General features: G+C 43.5%; 1 protein-coding gene across 2 annotated transcripts in view; it reads left to right on the forward strand.

The window, feature by feature from the left end:
- Window positions 1-16641, forward strand: part of mllt10 (MLLT10 histone lysine methyltransferase DOT1L cofactor) — a 62034-nt gene that overhangs the window by 26212 nt on the left and 19181 nt on the right. For both annotated transcript variants that reach the window (XM_036125302.1, XM_036125303.1), the window contains 4 exons: window positions 8013-8111; window positions 9275-9632; window positions 10400-10618; window positions 11648-12115. In XM_036125302.1, coding sequence (XP_035981195.1) covers window positions 8013-8111; window positions 9275-9632; window positions 10400-10618; window positions 11648-12115 — 1144 coding nt within the window. The remainder of the gene's footprint in view (window positions 1-8012; window positions 8112-9274; window positions 9633-10399; window positions 10619-11647; window positions 12116-16641) is intronic.

The following is a 16641-nucleotide window of genomic DNA, read 5'->3' on the forward strand; positions in this document are numbered from 1 at the left end:
ACATGCACCATGCTCACACTGTGGAGGGGCAGTAAAGGGCACATTCACAGGTAGGGAGACATGATCTGTTTCTCTTGATGGAAGGCTTTATTATTTAATCTGTGTTGTAAAGGCCTTCTTTACATCAAAATGGCAATAAAAATCCACCAGAATGTGGACGGTCTTTGCAAAGTCATTTGTGATTTATTAACAGCTCAGAACATGAGTCTCTTGACTATTTTTGGCATGCGTAAAAGTTGTTGGTATTTTATAAGGTAGCACTACTTCTCATCACTACCTAGAGGAGCCTGGTTGCAGCAGTCGCAGGTTGACTATGATGTATGGCCTGCATTTGGCTCTAAGATAAAAGACCTCATAAAGCCGCTAATGTCTTAACCCCCCCCCCCCCCCCACGCCCCTCCAAAAAAACAAAAAGAAACCAAAACCGTGCTCAGTCGCCCATCGAGATCTGTGTGGGCTTCTTTGTTCCTTGTGGAGTAGCTCACTTCTATCAGCGTGAGAGAAGCGCACACAACTCCAGATTGTGCATTAATGCCATCTGCTGAGAGACTAGGGGAAGTAGCTTTTTTCAGGCCACGGTTCAAATGCAAAATGTATTTCTCACTGGCAAAGTGAAGACCTTGCATCATGTTTTGCCACGACAGGACGAGGTGGAAAAAGCACTGGTAGCTAATTTTGGGGTTTATGATGGAAATTTCCCAATAACTGCAGCCTGATTCCTAGAAGAAAAAAAGTTGAGGCTTCAGAGTCTCAGACTGGTTGGCTTAGATTAATTAGTTCAAAACATACAAGTCTTACATAGACCTGCAACATATAATGAATTGCAGTTGTCATGGCAACGTCAATATGCAATATGTGTGCAAAGGCCTGTTTGGATGCAATATTTGGTAGGATATTAAATTTAGCTTCCATGCAAGCACACACTGCTTGCATATAACATATTTGGCCTGTGGGAAAAAACTTTTACTGTCCTTGTAGCTCAAATATACCACATAACGAATATTACCACATTTACATGTTTTCTTGCTGTTGGGAAGCCCTGATTTTTATATGTTTTTGTGCATGATTGCTGCAGACTGCCTTCCTAAAGATCTGAGCACAAGTTTCTGGGTAAAACTTTTAGCCAAAGCGACACACTTCATTTTACGCACAAAACCCCCCTCACCTATATGCCGTTGAAAAGCTAACGTGTTTCCTCCATGGCAGGGCATAAACTGAGGTGGACATGGGGAAACATCATGGGGAAGTTCCCTGATTGTCAGAAAGAACAAAGACATCTCAGGGCTACCGGTGGTAGCAGCTTTGTTGTAAGATGGCAAAGCAAGTAAAATGTACGCTATTAGCATAGTAGGCTCAAACTTTCCCTCCACTGAAATTACAGTGTCTGAGCTTGCTATGATCTGGTGGTGAGCTTATAGTCTCGGAGATCCTGCAACCTTAGGGGCGTTCTCTTTTCAGTGTGAGGAGGGCTTCTCAGGCTGGCGAGAACCCAAACTCAACTATCACTGTTCATGGAAATGATGCCTTTAGGGCTTGAATGCTAACTCTGTGTTTAAGTAAAGGTAGTTATTGTTTTGGATAGCCCATTCTGCTTGGAGTTTAACTCAGCCCCATGTAAAGGCATAACCCCGCCCCCAGACACAGTTTGAAAACCACCCACCAAAGTAGGCGGGGTCAGCGGCGGGTGTTAAGCGGGGTTTGGGGAAAGTGACATGTTGAAACAAGGAGTGACCAGGGTGACATCTGATGGTTTCACCACGGATCGTTCTTTTGATGTGGATGAATTCTTTCTTTTGGTTTCTAACATAAAGCCAAAATAAATTTCACAATTACTCTGAATGAACTTACCTGTCCAGCAGAAAGTCTGCCACCTCAAAATCCATTTTGGGGCCCCACTCCCTCATGAGTTATCTCCACCTGGTAATAATAGCTGCGCCCATGTAGCCTCTCGTTGTCTCCCGGTTATTACTTCTTTTTTTTTTTTTTTTGGTTACTTTCTCTTACCTCTCACTGGGCAAAGAGTATGGATAGTCCTCCATTTCAACAGAAAACGGCAAATAGGATGATCAACAGTTGTCTTTGCAGGTTTTCTACTCCTCCGACAACACGTCTTCATATAGAAGACAGAAAGGGAAAATGCGTATGGCTGACAAGTTTGTCACCCTTTGGCTACTGTTATCAAAAATGGCAACGAAACATGGCGCCTCCCAATGTCTGCATCACCACCTATGTATTCATAAACTACATGAGAACACTTTCATTTTTGAAAGAATATGTATTTATGAAAGCAATATTTTATTTTAGGTTAATAAAAACATAATTAGTTATACAATGTCCCTTTAACAATTATAAAAATGTAAAAAGTTGTACAGGAACATTAAAGTAGCTCCCAGTTTATACAGTTTATTTGCAAAAAAACTTGATTTTTCATCACCAAACCTTCCAGCAACAAGTCCTGTTTGAACAATCTGTCCTTTTTCACTGGATGGTAATTAATGGAAAAGAGTGATTATAACACGGGTATTAAACGATAAAAATATTAGCCTCCACTGTCCATTTGTGTTTGAGTCATCAATATGAGATCAAAGAACTGCGCTCAAACCGAACACACAAGGACAAACACTTCACAGGCTCTCAAAGAAGGAGCTTTTGTGTTTTGACATGCACAAGCGTGAGAACGTATTTTAGCCAAGGCCATATCGGCACAAGCTCTGGATATCATTCCCTTCAGTAAAGCGGGGAATCTAACTCAGTCTGGTTCTGTCAGTGTTTTTACCTCCTCAGCTCAGGACTCATGTGTCGCCAACATCATTTTTACAGCCTTTGCACCGACACCTATTGAAAGAGGAGCTTAAAGTTTCATTGCATTTATGAAATGATCCGAATCAAATAAGTAGTACATATAATATAGCATCCAAATCACCTTTTTCAGTAAATATTGTTCTGTTTCTTTCTTTTTTATTTTTTGCTTCTGAGACAAACAGAAAGCAGGAGGAGCGGATTATCCTTCCAAATTGTTCATGCGACGTTTGAACCTGTTGAGACAAGAAGGAAGTAAACCGCTAGTGTGATTGATTTGATTTATTTAGAGCTCATCTTTCACAGTTTATTTCTTGTTTTGATGGCAAAACGTGGCCTAATACTTGGTCGTAAACTGAAATCTTCTACGTGGGTTTTTGTGATCTTTGTCTGACCAAACCAGCTTCAGGACGGATGTGTGTGAATCAAAGTTGTTTATGTCCACCTCGCTGCTCTTGCTTTTAGGTGTTGTAATTCTCCCTGAGCATTTTGGAAGCATTAGAGAACCCCCCCCCCCCCCCCCCCCTCCCCCCCTGTTGGCCAGACTCATCGGCACATACGCTCTCTATCCCGTTTCTTGGGTCAGGGATCAGTTGGATTAGATTTGCGTGCATGTGTGTGCGTGTTTGTCTCTCGGTCTGCACATGCATTTGTAATGCACTTTGGAGCCTCAGATGTATGCCCACCTCATGTTGGAGCCTGCAGTCAACCTACAGCAGGGGCTTAGAGATCCCCCCCCCCACCCCCCCACTACCCCGGCTGCTCCAAAAAGGCCTGCAGGAAGCACACACACACACACACACACACACACAATGGCTGGTCAGAAATCCTGCAGGAAGCGGCACGGGGGAATTCCTGCCAGGCCAGGGCGGATTATTTTCTCCTTTACTTCCTGTTCCTCCCTTTCTACCCGTCTTCCCTTGCTTCTCCTTCTCTGTCTGACCTCCACCTCCTGCGCCCTCTCGTCCTCCGGAGCCCATTGATCGAACTGTGAAATATCACAAATACCGGTTGCTTGAATATGAATCAGATAAAACTTTACCCATGTAGCCTTAATAGAATAATCTTTTCATGCAAAATGGCATGCTAGAGTTTAATAGTTTAGGCTTTTTAAAACATTTCTGTTATTACATTGCATCTAAGAAAAGGAGCCTCTGTTTAAAAGTTTGATTTTTACACTGGCTTTAATGCAAACAGAGACCAGTATAGCATGAAACAAAATGTGAGATCCTTTTTTTTTTCTTTTTCTTTTTTTTACTGGAATGCAGGTACACTTATAATTCACTTTAGTTTTATCTATTTTTTTATTGGTTTGAAAAATTCTTTTTGTTGTTATTTTGGCCCAACAGCTTTCCGTAGAGACCCGCCCAAACTCAGCTTCTGATTGGCTCCGGCGTGTCTCAGTCCTAACAAACTAAGCAGCCATTAAACCAGAACCAGAGCCAGAACTGATGATGTTAAACATGAGCCCATCAGAGGCTGCAGTCAGATGATTTGCTTTGGAAAGAATAAAGGAGTTACTGTAGGGAGTGTTTTAGAGCAGAGATGAATTAAACTCCTCTGATTAGTTCAGTTAAAAAAATGTAAACCTGCCTTTTATTTAAAATGTATAAAACTCAGGCATATATTAGAGGAAATCAGTTGTCTAAATTAAGATTCTAATTAATTAAAGAGATGTGACATAGACAAGTTCAATAAAATCAGTCTATATTATAAGTGTTATGTTTTTCTGATTTACATCATGACCTTAAAGCTTAAACTTATGGAGCATTAGTCACTACAGCATAGAGCAAACGGCAGTACAGGTAAAATGCAGATATTAAGGGTTGTATGTTTTATTTATTTTTTTTATATATATATATATATATATATATATATATATATATATATATATATATATATATATATATATATATATATATATATACAGAATGTAAAATTCCCTTGATTAGATCTGACCAGCGATCCAAAGGTGTCAGATCTAAAAACTCCCACAATTTGCAGTCCTTAAACGCATCAACGTGAGGCGCATACTTTTAATGCCCTTTGATGAGATGAGCATCTACAAGTGCTATTAATCTTGTGAGCCATTCACTTTCTGTTGTATTCAAATCGACCACAGTTTATCAACAAACCTGCAGCACATTTTCCCTCATTTATGCTTTTAGTCTGTAATGAATCAGAGTTAAACCGTACGTGGGCATGGGCCACGGACAACCTTTGTCATCTCCAGTAGGCCTGCAAAGCTCGATTCTGAGCCTGAGCTTCCCGTCTCTGAGGCCAGCACCACCATCTAGTTTACGCAGATGTTTTAAGCACAACTGGGATGATCGGTTTCAAAAGGACACAGGCATGCCTTTCTTTTTTTTTTTTCTTTTAAATCCACGGCTCACAGATTCAGAGTCAAACGATCCGGCCGGCGACGACCCGAGCAGAGCATACGCTGCTGAAAGGCTTCTTCTTCTGCCTGTTTAATCAATTGTCTTGATTGATAAGGCTGTGTCGGAATGACAATGTGTGTGTGTTGTGTTTCCCACGGCCGGCGCTGTCGGCTCTCCCGAGTGGGTGTGTTACCCGACCCTCTCCGCTCAGCCTCCGTCCATCAACACCTACCTCAGGAATGTTAATGAAAAACAACAAGGGAATCCTGAAGACTTTCAGCTTCCCTCTTTGTTGTCCCGAGATCTTTCTGCTGCGGCGGAGGATCTGGATTCATCTTTCTGTCTCTCTGCGGCGAGCTGCTGTTTGTTTACCGCTCTCCTGTTGCAACGCGAGGAGAGGAGGCACCGTTCTGTGAAGACTGTTTGATAGATTAGGCAGCCGCAATGTTTTCTTGATACACGCGTAGGTGACCCTGTAGCTCCAAATGTATCCACTGCAAAAACTCAATTAAAAATAAGTAAATTTTTCTTGAAATTAGTGTATTTGTCCTTAATTTGAGCAGGTAATTAAGAAGATATGCCAATGGAACAAGCATTTTTACACCTAAAATAAGATAATTAGATAAACTGCACTACAAATAAGATGATGGAGATGAGTTGTTCCTATTTTAAGTGCAAAAATCTTATTCCATTGGCAGATTATTTAAATTTGCTGCTCAAATCATGGATGAATATACTAATTTCAAGAAAACTTTACTTATTTTTAGTCATGTTTTTGCAGTGTCATTGTTGATACAAATATTTCTGAGACCTCTACATCGTCGACAAAGTCAGTATTTACAACATACAAATGAGTATATTTTACACACCCGATAGAAAAATGCAAAAAATATGAGGAAAATTTATTTTTTTTGGTCTAACGAATCAATTACGATACAAAGAAAATTGGAAAGCCTGACGTTTTTTTTTTGTTGTTGTTTTTAAATCAACCAAAAGAGATTTCCTCACAATAACCTGAATCAGGTTTTAAAGAAAAAATAGGTTATTAATATGACTTTAAAGCGATAATTTTTTTAGCGTACCTCTTTTTTTCCCCCCGTTATTTAACAAATTTGATGAGATGACCAAAATAAAACAAAAATAAAGTTACAGCAAGGGCTAAAACTTGCTAAAACCTGCTCACTGCTAACTCATTATTAAAAGTCTTCACACAGCAAAGCTTTTCTAAACTCGTAAAATGTTGCCTTTGTTTGGAGATGGAGAAAATGTTTGAGATCTGTATATGCAGTCATGTTCAGTAAATTAGAATATTATTGAAAAGTTCATTTATTTCAGGAGCTCAGACTGATTATGTTTTAAAGCCTTTATTTCTGTTGGTTATGTTTTTTTTTTATTATTGTTAATTATGTTAAAATATTGCATCAGACCAATAAAAGAAAGTAAACCTTTTCAATCAGAAATGGGGGCTTAATGAAAAGTATGCTTAATACTGGCTTGAACAAAGGTACTTTTAATTTGACCAGCAGGCCTTTTATTCCTATTTATTAAATATGACTGTAAATTGGTTTCATTTATTGGGATAGTGATTTTTTTTTCCCTCCATATTAGACAAAAACTTAAAAAATATGAGCTAAAACCTGTATTTATGGAATGTTTATGAAAAGATGTCCATGTGCATTTGGTCCAAAAATCTAATCACTTTGATGGCTGTGGTTATTTATATAGTCCGGCTTTTGAAAAAAAAAAAAGAAAGCATGTTTATTTTCTGGCATGTCTCCCAAATTTGTTTCTACTAAAGGAAACGACAAATAAATAAAAGAAAACTGCCTAAATCCCACAGAAAGTTGGGCTTATCTCATTTTTTTTCTCCACCCAAAAGCAGCCAGATGGTTAAGTATAAATCTATTTTTAGGATGGAGGCTGTTCTCGAACAGCTTGGAGAAAAGGTGGGGACTTTAATTAAGGGGCATGGAAAAGATGTATTCTTTAAAAGGCGTTTTAAAGTTGTAACTCCTCGCCGTAGCTGCGGATCTGGGCGTGGCTTTATGGGAAGCCGGCGTGCGGCGGGAACCCGGCGGAGCTGCTATCTCCTGACTGGGCCGGGGATGTCTGTTAACTGCCACTCATGAAGGAAGTCTGGCTAAACCGTCACAAGCTTAACCAAACCCTGGTGGGGGGGGGGGGGGGGGGGGGGGGGCTGCTGTTTCACATGTCAGAGCATCACAAACTCGCTCTTTCGCCACATCTTTTGCGTATTTTCACCGTATTCTCTGGACCACGCATGGCTGCACGCACCTTCAGGACTCGTCCGCGTCTCCCCCATCTGCGGAAGACGCGCCGTCGCAGCGCGGGGAGGTGCGCGCGAGGTGTAAATGTGCTGGCACCCAGTCGCCACCTTTGGTGCGAGGCGGGGGGGGTGTCTGCATGTGCCGGCAAGGGTGTAAATTGAGCTTTGAAGGCCCGAGAGGAACGATGCGATTGGATGAAGCGGGAAGACCCAGAGCGGTTCAACACGAGCCACTTAGATACTCTCTTCTCTGCACAGCAGCTCGACAAGCGCCCCCTTTTTATCTCGCCCCCTCTTTGTTTTTGTGGCCGTTTGGACTTTAATCTCAGATTGAGTCATTAAAATGCAGCGGCGCCTTTCTCTCACCTACACGCTCGTCTTCCACGTTTCTAATAACTCACACCTGGCCAACTTCTCTCTTCCATCTTCATCAGAAGGTTTACAAACAAATATTTCAATGTCAGGATTTGTTCAGTGTTTATGAACGTCTCTCCTGCCGCTCATCTGTTTTTTGTTTTTTTTGTTCGTCTTCTCCACATGTTCAGAAACACAAGGAGCGAGACAGACACAGACCCAAACACAAGAAAGGCTCCATGGACATGTCGCCCTCGCTCATTCTTCCAAACATCATGGTGCCCGACAAGGTGAGAGCACTCTTCACTGCTCATCCGCCCATCCGCCGCCCTGTCCGCCAATCTCACCATTTATTCATTTGTCCACCCCACATTCTACAGTTTACTTTAAAAAAAAAAAGGGTTTTTAAGGAATATCTGCCTGGAATTTCTACCAAACTTTAGTCGTTCTATTATTTTGTAGCGGAAAAATCGTTGTCATTGCTGTAGTTTGTCACTTTCTACCTTATGGGGGTTGTGAAGAACTGCTTAGACCGCAATAAATGTCCACTAATAATTTAAGTACCATGCTTTCATGTGCCTGTAATATGCTTGGGCGCCCCTGTTATTTAATGCAGCTTATAAATGTTGAAGTCATTAAGACATTAATACGAAGTTTGTTTGTTTTTTTTCTGCCACGGCGGCCCACGTCCACCAGAAGCTACTTTTCCAATAAAACCTTGCTGTCGAGATGGAAATGATCAAAGTAATTGTTTTTACTAGCTGGAGACACCGTTCCTTATCTAGGGTCTGTGTTTGCCTGCAACCCGAAGCAGAAATATGTTAATAATTGTTACCCAAGTCGTGTTTTAGCTCAGATTTCACCGGTGTTATGGTGGATTACATATTTTCCTAACAGCTTCACTTTTCACCTGTTGTTCAGTTCTGGGTCTCACACTCTGAGTCCCTTTTTCCGGTGCTTCTCATGGTTCCTGCTCTGCTTTCTTTTTTTAACTTTGCGTTACTCCACCTGCACACTTTTGCACTTTGAAACTTGTTGTTTTTATCCAGAAAATACAGCACTTACATAATGACTCTTATTAATACTAAAAAAACAGAACTTTTGCACTAATAATTTATTTTTGCATTGATATTTATTGACTGTCCATGTACAATTTTAAAACCAAAACTTTTAAAATGTAATATTTTATTGACTGTCCATGTACAATTTTAAAACCAAATTTTGCTGCTTTTATTTATTTCTTCACTGCATGTGCCCTCTTATTTACTTTTATCTGAATGTTATGTTGTCTGTGTACTTAGTCTGGTAAATATGTCTTGTCTTCACCGTGGGACAGTGAGAAACGTAATTTCGATCTCATTGTATGTCTGGAGCATATGATGAAATTGACAATAAAGTTGATTGATTGATTGTATCCTCACGGTTGTCTCCCCTAATTTCTCTCCCTCCTCAGGCCTACAACAGCGCCACCTCGGGGGGAGGCGTAACCTCTCTGCCTGCGTCCTCTCAGAAGCGACTGGACGACGGCGCCGGCCGGTTCACCAACGCCAACTTCCAGGAAGTGTCGTCATCTCACGGCGGGGGAACCTCCTCCAAGGACGGGCTGAACGCCGCCGCCGTCGACGCGGCCAAGGCGGCGGCGCCCGAGGCCAAGAACAAGAAGAGCGGCGCCGCCGGCGGCCCTCACGCGGTCGGACAGAGGGGCGGCCGCAAGTCTCTCACCTCGTCAGGGAAACCGCTGCCCTCAGCGGTGGTCACCATGGCTACCTCCTCCACGTCTGCCTCCGCTTCCACGGGGCCTTTCCATCAAGGTGAATTAATAGCAGCAAATGGTTCCCCAATATGTTAATTTCCCCACAGCTGGGAGTTCTCCGCGCAGCCAGAAAAAAAAAAAAAAAGGGAAACGCAGCGACAAATCATCCGCTGTTAGCGCTCCGCCCGAACAAAGAGGCGAAACTCCGCGGCTGCAGAGCACAGCGACGTGGAGCGGAGCGAGACAAGCAGGTGACCCGCGTGTTTTGTGGAAGCGCTGTGTCATGGGGTGGATTTCGCTCCGGCACCAGACCTTTGTCTGTGTGGCTGCGTAATCACCGCCTGCACCGCTGCCTCGTCTCGACTGGCTCCTGTAATCTGGGAGTCCCGTCTGGAAAACACACAAACACAGACGCATAAAGACAAGCAAGGAGGTCGAGACACGAGAGGAGGCAGTGTTCATGACGGACTCCTTTGTTTCACTCTGTTTAAAACCTTCAAGCTCCTGTCAGCTGAATGTGTGTTTAGCTCAGTTTTTTTTTTTTTCCCTCCTCCTTTTTGTTTGCATCTGCGTCCTTCAGAGACACTTCCTTCCTCTGATAAATGGGAGGACTATATAATCAGGAAGAGATTATAATTTATTATTTAAGTTATCTCTTTCCTCCCAAAAGAGTAAAGTGGAAACCTCCACAGCTGCAGTGTCTGTTTTCTTAGTTCTCTCTTCTCCAGTTCTCCTCTTTATCTCTCCTCCCCTCGCTGTCCTCGCTTCCTCCTCTTCGGTTTCCTCCGTTTGTAATTGCCTCCGTTGTTCCACCTGTCCCCGCAGGCCTGCTGCTGACCAGTGCCAGCAAGACTCCCGCCGCCCCTTCCTCCTCAGACTTCCTCAGTTTCACCGACTCGTCGCTGCGCCCCGGCGTCGGGACGTCTTTCTCCTCCCCGCCGTCTTTCAGCAGCTGTCTGGTCAAGTCGAGCTCCGAGGGCGGCACGTCAGAGGGGACCACCACTCTCTTCGGTTCCCTCATGTCTGCCACCACGACCTCCGCCGGTACTGCAGCCGTCTCTCTTCCTACGCTGCCTTGCAGATGTGTTTATCCTCTGTGTAGTTAGGCGCTGTCTGACGGCTAAATTTTTCTGTTTTTTTTGTGTGTGTGTGTGTGATTTCGTTTGGGATTCTGTCAAATAGACCAACACAAAGTGGTGCATAATTTAAACCGAAGCAGCCAGTCTGAGCGGATGGAGAGTATCTGTGAACAGCAATTTTCTAGTCTTGAGACAGATTCTCGGTGGGCGGAAGGTCTGGATGTGAAAATTACAAATCAGGCTTGTCGTGGCCTCTTTCAGCAGTGTTTTTTTTTTTTTTGGCCTCTCTTCCATAAAGGCCAAATATGTGGAGTTTAGATTCATCCACATGAGCGGTGGATCTCTGCTGCTCCTCCAGAGCTACCGTTTCCCTGCTTCCCTGATCCATGATCCCCTGGCCTGTCTGTGTAGGTGGCGGCCATGTCAGTTTACAGTTTTAGGTAGACGGCTTGACCAGTCTACCTGAAATTAAACTAAGGTGGGCTTTATTCACCAAGGGAAGGTAATTGATTCGATTGCACTGCAAAAACGGAACTTAAAATAAGTAAAATGTTCTTAAAATTAGTGTATTTGTCCTTGATTTGAGCAGGTAAATAAGATTTTTGGACTTAAAATAGGAACAATTCATCTCCATCACCTTATTTCAAGTGCAGGATGTCTAATTATCTTATTTTGGTGGTCAAAATACTCATTCCATTGAAAAATACACTTTAAGAACATTTTACTTATTTTTAGATCCGTTTTTGCAGTGTGGGTTTTATTGAGGATTACCAGAGTAAAATTGAAAGCACACGTCACACTTTTGTCACATTTTCAACTGTAGAAAGTTTTGAAAATCATTTTTCAAAACCCTCTTCACAGTTGTGCACCACTCTGTGTTTATATGTCACATGACATCCCGACTAAACGCATTCGGGTTAGCGAGTGAAACAGGAAACATGAGTTGAGGGGGAAATCCGTGGAATGATTTCCCGCTGGTCTGTCTTCTCCACAGCGGTCGGTGGAAAGCTGTACGAGAACTCCCACAGCCACGCAGCGAGTGAAACCACCAGCCTCGTCGGCTCGACGGGCTACAAGCGGACGCAGCCCTCCGGCGGCGGGCTGGGGGCGGGCGCCGCGCCGGCAGCGGCCGCGGATGACGGCGTCAAGAAGAAGAAGAAGGGCAACTGGCGGAACAGATTCGGACCTTGCTTCACCACAGACGTCAAACCCTCGGAGGCGGCTCCATCCCTCACGCTCCCTTCCTCCTCCGCAGCCAGCATCACCCCCTGCTCCACCTCCACAGCCTCCACCGCCTCCTCCACGTCCTCGACGCTGTCGGGCCGACCCGGCTTGGTTTCCAGCAGCGGCTTAGGAGGAGGAGACAGGGGACTCGGGGTGATGGGCGGCCTCCAGAAATCCCCGTCGCTCCTCAGGAACGGGAGTCTGCAAAGCAACAGCGGCTCCACGACCACTGGCTCAGGTGAGCGGCGCGCTCCGACACACCTGGATCAGAACAACTTTAAACGGATCGGCGGTTCTTAGCAGCATCTGCGGGGTTATTCAGGCGGCGTCAGCTTACTATGAGTTATTGGTAGAGATGCACCAGTCGCACCTTTCCTTGCTGACAAAGGTTTCCGCTTCTTATTCAGGTCTGATTTGCTAAAGTATTTTTTTAAATAAAAACTACAAACATAAAAACGGTTATTTTTCAGGAAGAGGAGTTTTAAATGCAACAGTAAGAAAATGGCCCAATTTTTGCGACATGTTCTTAACATTTCTGAATTTTTTAAATAACAAATAAAGTGCATGCTGTGGGTTGATGTGTTTATGTAACAGAAATACTCAGAGTCCTGGGTTTTGATGCATTTAATAATAATCATCTTTAGTATTAATGCTTCCCCTCTGGGAGCAGTGGGCTCACACTATACTTCTGCAGCTCTTGCTCAGGGTTGCAGTCTGTTGGATTTGAACCCAGAACCTCCAGCACACACTCCTTTCACCACTAGGCCACCACTCCTCCAGATATTAAGGTATGGGGGGAAAAAAAGCTGCCGATCTGCGATTGCAGCCAGTGAAGGGAAATGGTCGACCTCTGGCCGAATGATCGGTGCTTCTCTACTGATACGGACTCCTCGTGCTCCTCGGCGCCTCCATACAATAAAAGCACAATAAAAGTGACCTTTTAACGCGGCATGTGTTGTCGGCAGTTTCCTCTTCCACACATCCCGCTCCTTAGTCCCTGAATGTGGATGAATAATTCAGAAAGTGTCGGCGGACGGCCTCTGCACAGCACAGTATTAAATTACCAATCACTAATGGCAAGGATTTGATTCACTTTGGTAATTGCCTCAATATTTGCATGTGTTTCTGTGTGTGTGTGTGTGTGTGTGTGTGTGTGTGTGTGTGTGTGTGTGTGTGTGTGTGTGTTGGGAGGGGGTATGTTGTGCATCTTGCTCACACACGTGGAAAAAGCTCTGTATTATTCTTTCTTTTCCCCCCATCATGTTCAGTTGCTTGGCAACCGCCTTTATGCTTTGGAGTTTCCCTCGGCTGATGGAAGTGGCTCCGTCTGCTCCACGCTTCCCACACCTCCCCTCTCCTCCCCTCTCCTCCCAGAATCATCACCTTTTTGTTCCCGCGTCGGGGCTTTCAGCCGCCGACTCGTACCGGCGCCCTGCTCGTTACTCAGGCCGTCGCTTATCTGTTGACGCTTCACGCCGCTCAGGTGTAATGAAAGGTGAAACGCAGATGCAGGGACCTCGGCACGATGAGTACATGTTTGCTGAGCGGAGGCTGCAGATGGAGCGATAGGTCTCCGGTTTGAATCCACGTTTTTTTTTTTTTTTAACACAGTGTTGTTTAACCATGAGAGAAACAGACATTTCTTCCCCTAGATGTGAACATTTAACTTCCTGTCATCCTAAATCCACCTTAAATTATTTTAGCTCACCTCATATTCAGCTTTCCCAATAACTTTAAAAATGTGTTTTAACTTAAAAGCGCGTTGGACAATCAAAACAGCCTGTCCCCATGTGGGAAAATCAACGGTTGTCAGCAACGTTTTTGCTTTTTCTTTCTTTTTTTATCAGCGGGTCTAAGCAAACGTTTCACTAAAGAAAGCTTGAGACGCGAAGCGGTTGTGAGTTAATGCAGCTGAAGCTCGGTCCCGGTCCGGCTGCTCCATAGACTGCTGTCCGAGGCGCCGTGGAGGAGGAGGAAGAGGAGGAGGAAGAGGAGGAGGAGGAGGAGGACACGCAGACACACTTCACTGGGCTTCATTTGCCTAATCTAGAGTTACCTTAAACCTGCGTGGAAAAGCAGCGGAATCAGAGCGGCAAAAAATAAATAAATCATCTTGGAAAAACCTGAAATATTAACGCTCAGGATGGGTCAAAAAGCAGCTGGTTGGATTGTTTCTGTTCGAGGAGCGGCGTCGCTTTATTTAGTTATTGATGTTTAGATACAGACTAGAACCCTCAATATTTATTCTGGGTGCAACAAAAACAACAAAAGGTGAATGCTGCTAATCAGCAATAAAGCTGTGCATTAATTTTTGACTCAGAAATTAAATATTTACCATAAATTTTTTTTTTTTTTTTTTTTTTTTTTTTTTGCACCAAATCAAAAAACTAAATCTGTATTTATGCCGTCTGAAGCCCTTTCTCAAGTCCCTAGTCAAAACTGGTAAAAGTAAAAGAAATAATCAGTAAAGATTGACAAAATGTTTTCCATTTTAAGTTAGGAAAATGTAATTAATCATTATTGTAAGTTTAGAAAGTGCTAAAATGACCATTAGAGTTGTAAATAATGTGAAAGATGTAATTAGCTTTAAGTGTGTTTGTTGTGTAAGCGGCTGCGGCGTCTCGGTAAAAAGCGAACGTAGTCGTTTTGCTGCTGAGGCAGCATCTCTTATTTTATTATCCTCCAGCTGATGTTTGCTCAACAGGTCGGAGCTTTGTCTCTGGATTTAAAATAATCACGCTTCCTGTCTATTTATTTATTTTTGTTTGTTTTTTGGCTGACGCAAAATCAGCAACGCTTTATTATTATCATTGTTATTTTGTTAAAGTGATCCCAAACCCAAGCGGACATTTCCCTCCGCAGATGCCTCCCTCTTTTTTTTTTTTTTTTCCCTCCAAGTTTTCCAAACCAAATGATGTAAATAATCCCCAGCAGATAAGATCCTGTGACGCGTCGAGTCGCTTTGAGCTGCGTTTTCTGCTGCTGTCGGCTTTTGTGCTTTTCCCCCCTGAAGCCGCGCCTGTTTGGGACCGCGAAGGGTGAGAGGAGACCGGGGCGAACCGCAAGGATTGTGTGTCCTGCTTTACTGTAAATATTTAGCTAAGGGTTAATGCAGGGCAGTAATGGGAAGGACCCCCCCCCCCCCCCCCCCCCCCACCACCACCACCACCCCCCCACTCTCCTGTCTGCTGCCGACTCCACCGTGCTGATGGATAGATAGTCGGTCTGATAGAAACGTGTCGGTGGATGGGGAAAAGCAGGGGTTAGATTTTGGCTAGGTTAATGTTTGATGGCTGCGGGGTCACCGATGGGACGGGTGAGCACAGAGTCAGGTCGCCCTGTGTGTGTGTGTGTGTGTGTGTGTGTGTGTGTGTGTGTGTGTGTGTGTGTGTGTGTGTGTGTGTGTGTGTGTGTCTAAAGGTCCTGGGTTTATCCAGGCCAGCTGGAGTGTAAATGCATGAAGGGGAGGAGAGCGCAGGCAGGGAAAATGAAGCGGCTTATTGCGGTGTATTTATTAACTCATTTCAACGAGGACGTTTAATTGCAGGAGCTCATCTCAGGGAATTCCTGCGTAATAATCAGCAGCCCCCCCCCCTCCCCCCCCTCGTCTCCCGCCACGCACACGCCACGAGAAGTTGTGAAAAGCAGCAGAAATGTTGATGTGAAAACCGAGAGAATCGTCTTAAACCGAGACGTGCTGATCCTCTACATTTTTTTTTATTATTTATTTAATTTTTATTTAAATAGAAATAGTTATGTGTGTTTCTTCTTCTTTTTTTTTTTACTCTTCAAAACATGCAGTGGGTCGAATCTAAAAGTGGAGTTTTGTTTTCTGGCTGCAACACACACACACACACACACACACACACACACATATTTTAAGAGAATAAAATAATTTAAAGCTGTTGTAATAAAACATATATTGTTTCCACATAATTAAAAAAACTAACTCTTAATTATTTTATTTTATTCTCAGTTTAAAATGGGTCTGCTTCACATTGTCAGTTCCTACTGGCCAGGATTGCTGCAGCGCTTTTATTTCTCTTGGTGTTTTTGTGATTGGTGTGTTTTTATGAGACTGAAGCAAACCTGCGTGCATTTTCTTCCTTTTCTCCGATCAAACACACACACACACACACACACACACACATCAGCCGCCCTCGTTCTGCCTGGAAATTAGTTTCTGTTTGTCTTGTGTTGGTGGAAAACTCTGCGGAAAACGAGCGTCTCCGCGTCTCGTGATTATTACCTCAGCTCTGTGCGACTGAACCCAGCCCAAAGGCTCCGCTTTTCAGCTCCGTCTCGCTGCCTTCGGCTTTATCCCCAGTATTTACCCCCAAGATTTACTTGTTGTCGGATTACGATGCTAACTCTTAGGTTTTGTTTTTATGTGCGACTTTACCGAACACGGCTAGGCAAACTAGCTATTCCTGTCGAGATAAACAAGGCTCAGGTAGATGTTGAAGCTTGGAGGACGACTGAGTGGGAAAGTGGAGAGCAGCGCTGCTTTTTGCGGTGGCACAATATGATTTAACTACGCAGGGAAAACAGAAAACCTGTTTTTTTTTTTTTTTTGGAGGAAAATCACAACCTTCAGTCAAATTTCTTGCACTTTTCTCTTGTAATGTTTTCCTTTGTTGAAGTGTTGTAGAATAAATCAGGAATTTAACGTGTGCAAAATTGAGTGCACAATGTAAATTGGTGTTTTTTTTTTATTATTGTTTTGTTTTGTTGTTGTTGGGTTTTTTTTTTCAAAGAAAATGC

Source organism: Fundulus heteroclitus, chromosome 21, assembly GCF_011125445.2.
Source record: "Fundulus heteroclitus isolate FHET01 chromosome 21, MU-UCD_Fhet_4.1, whole genome shotgun sequence".
Classification (NCBI taxonomy): domain Eukaryota; kingdom Metazoa; phylum Chordata; class Actinopteri; order Cyprinodontiformes; family Fundulidae; genus Fundulus; species Fundulus heteroclitus.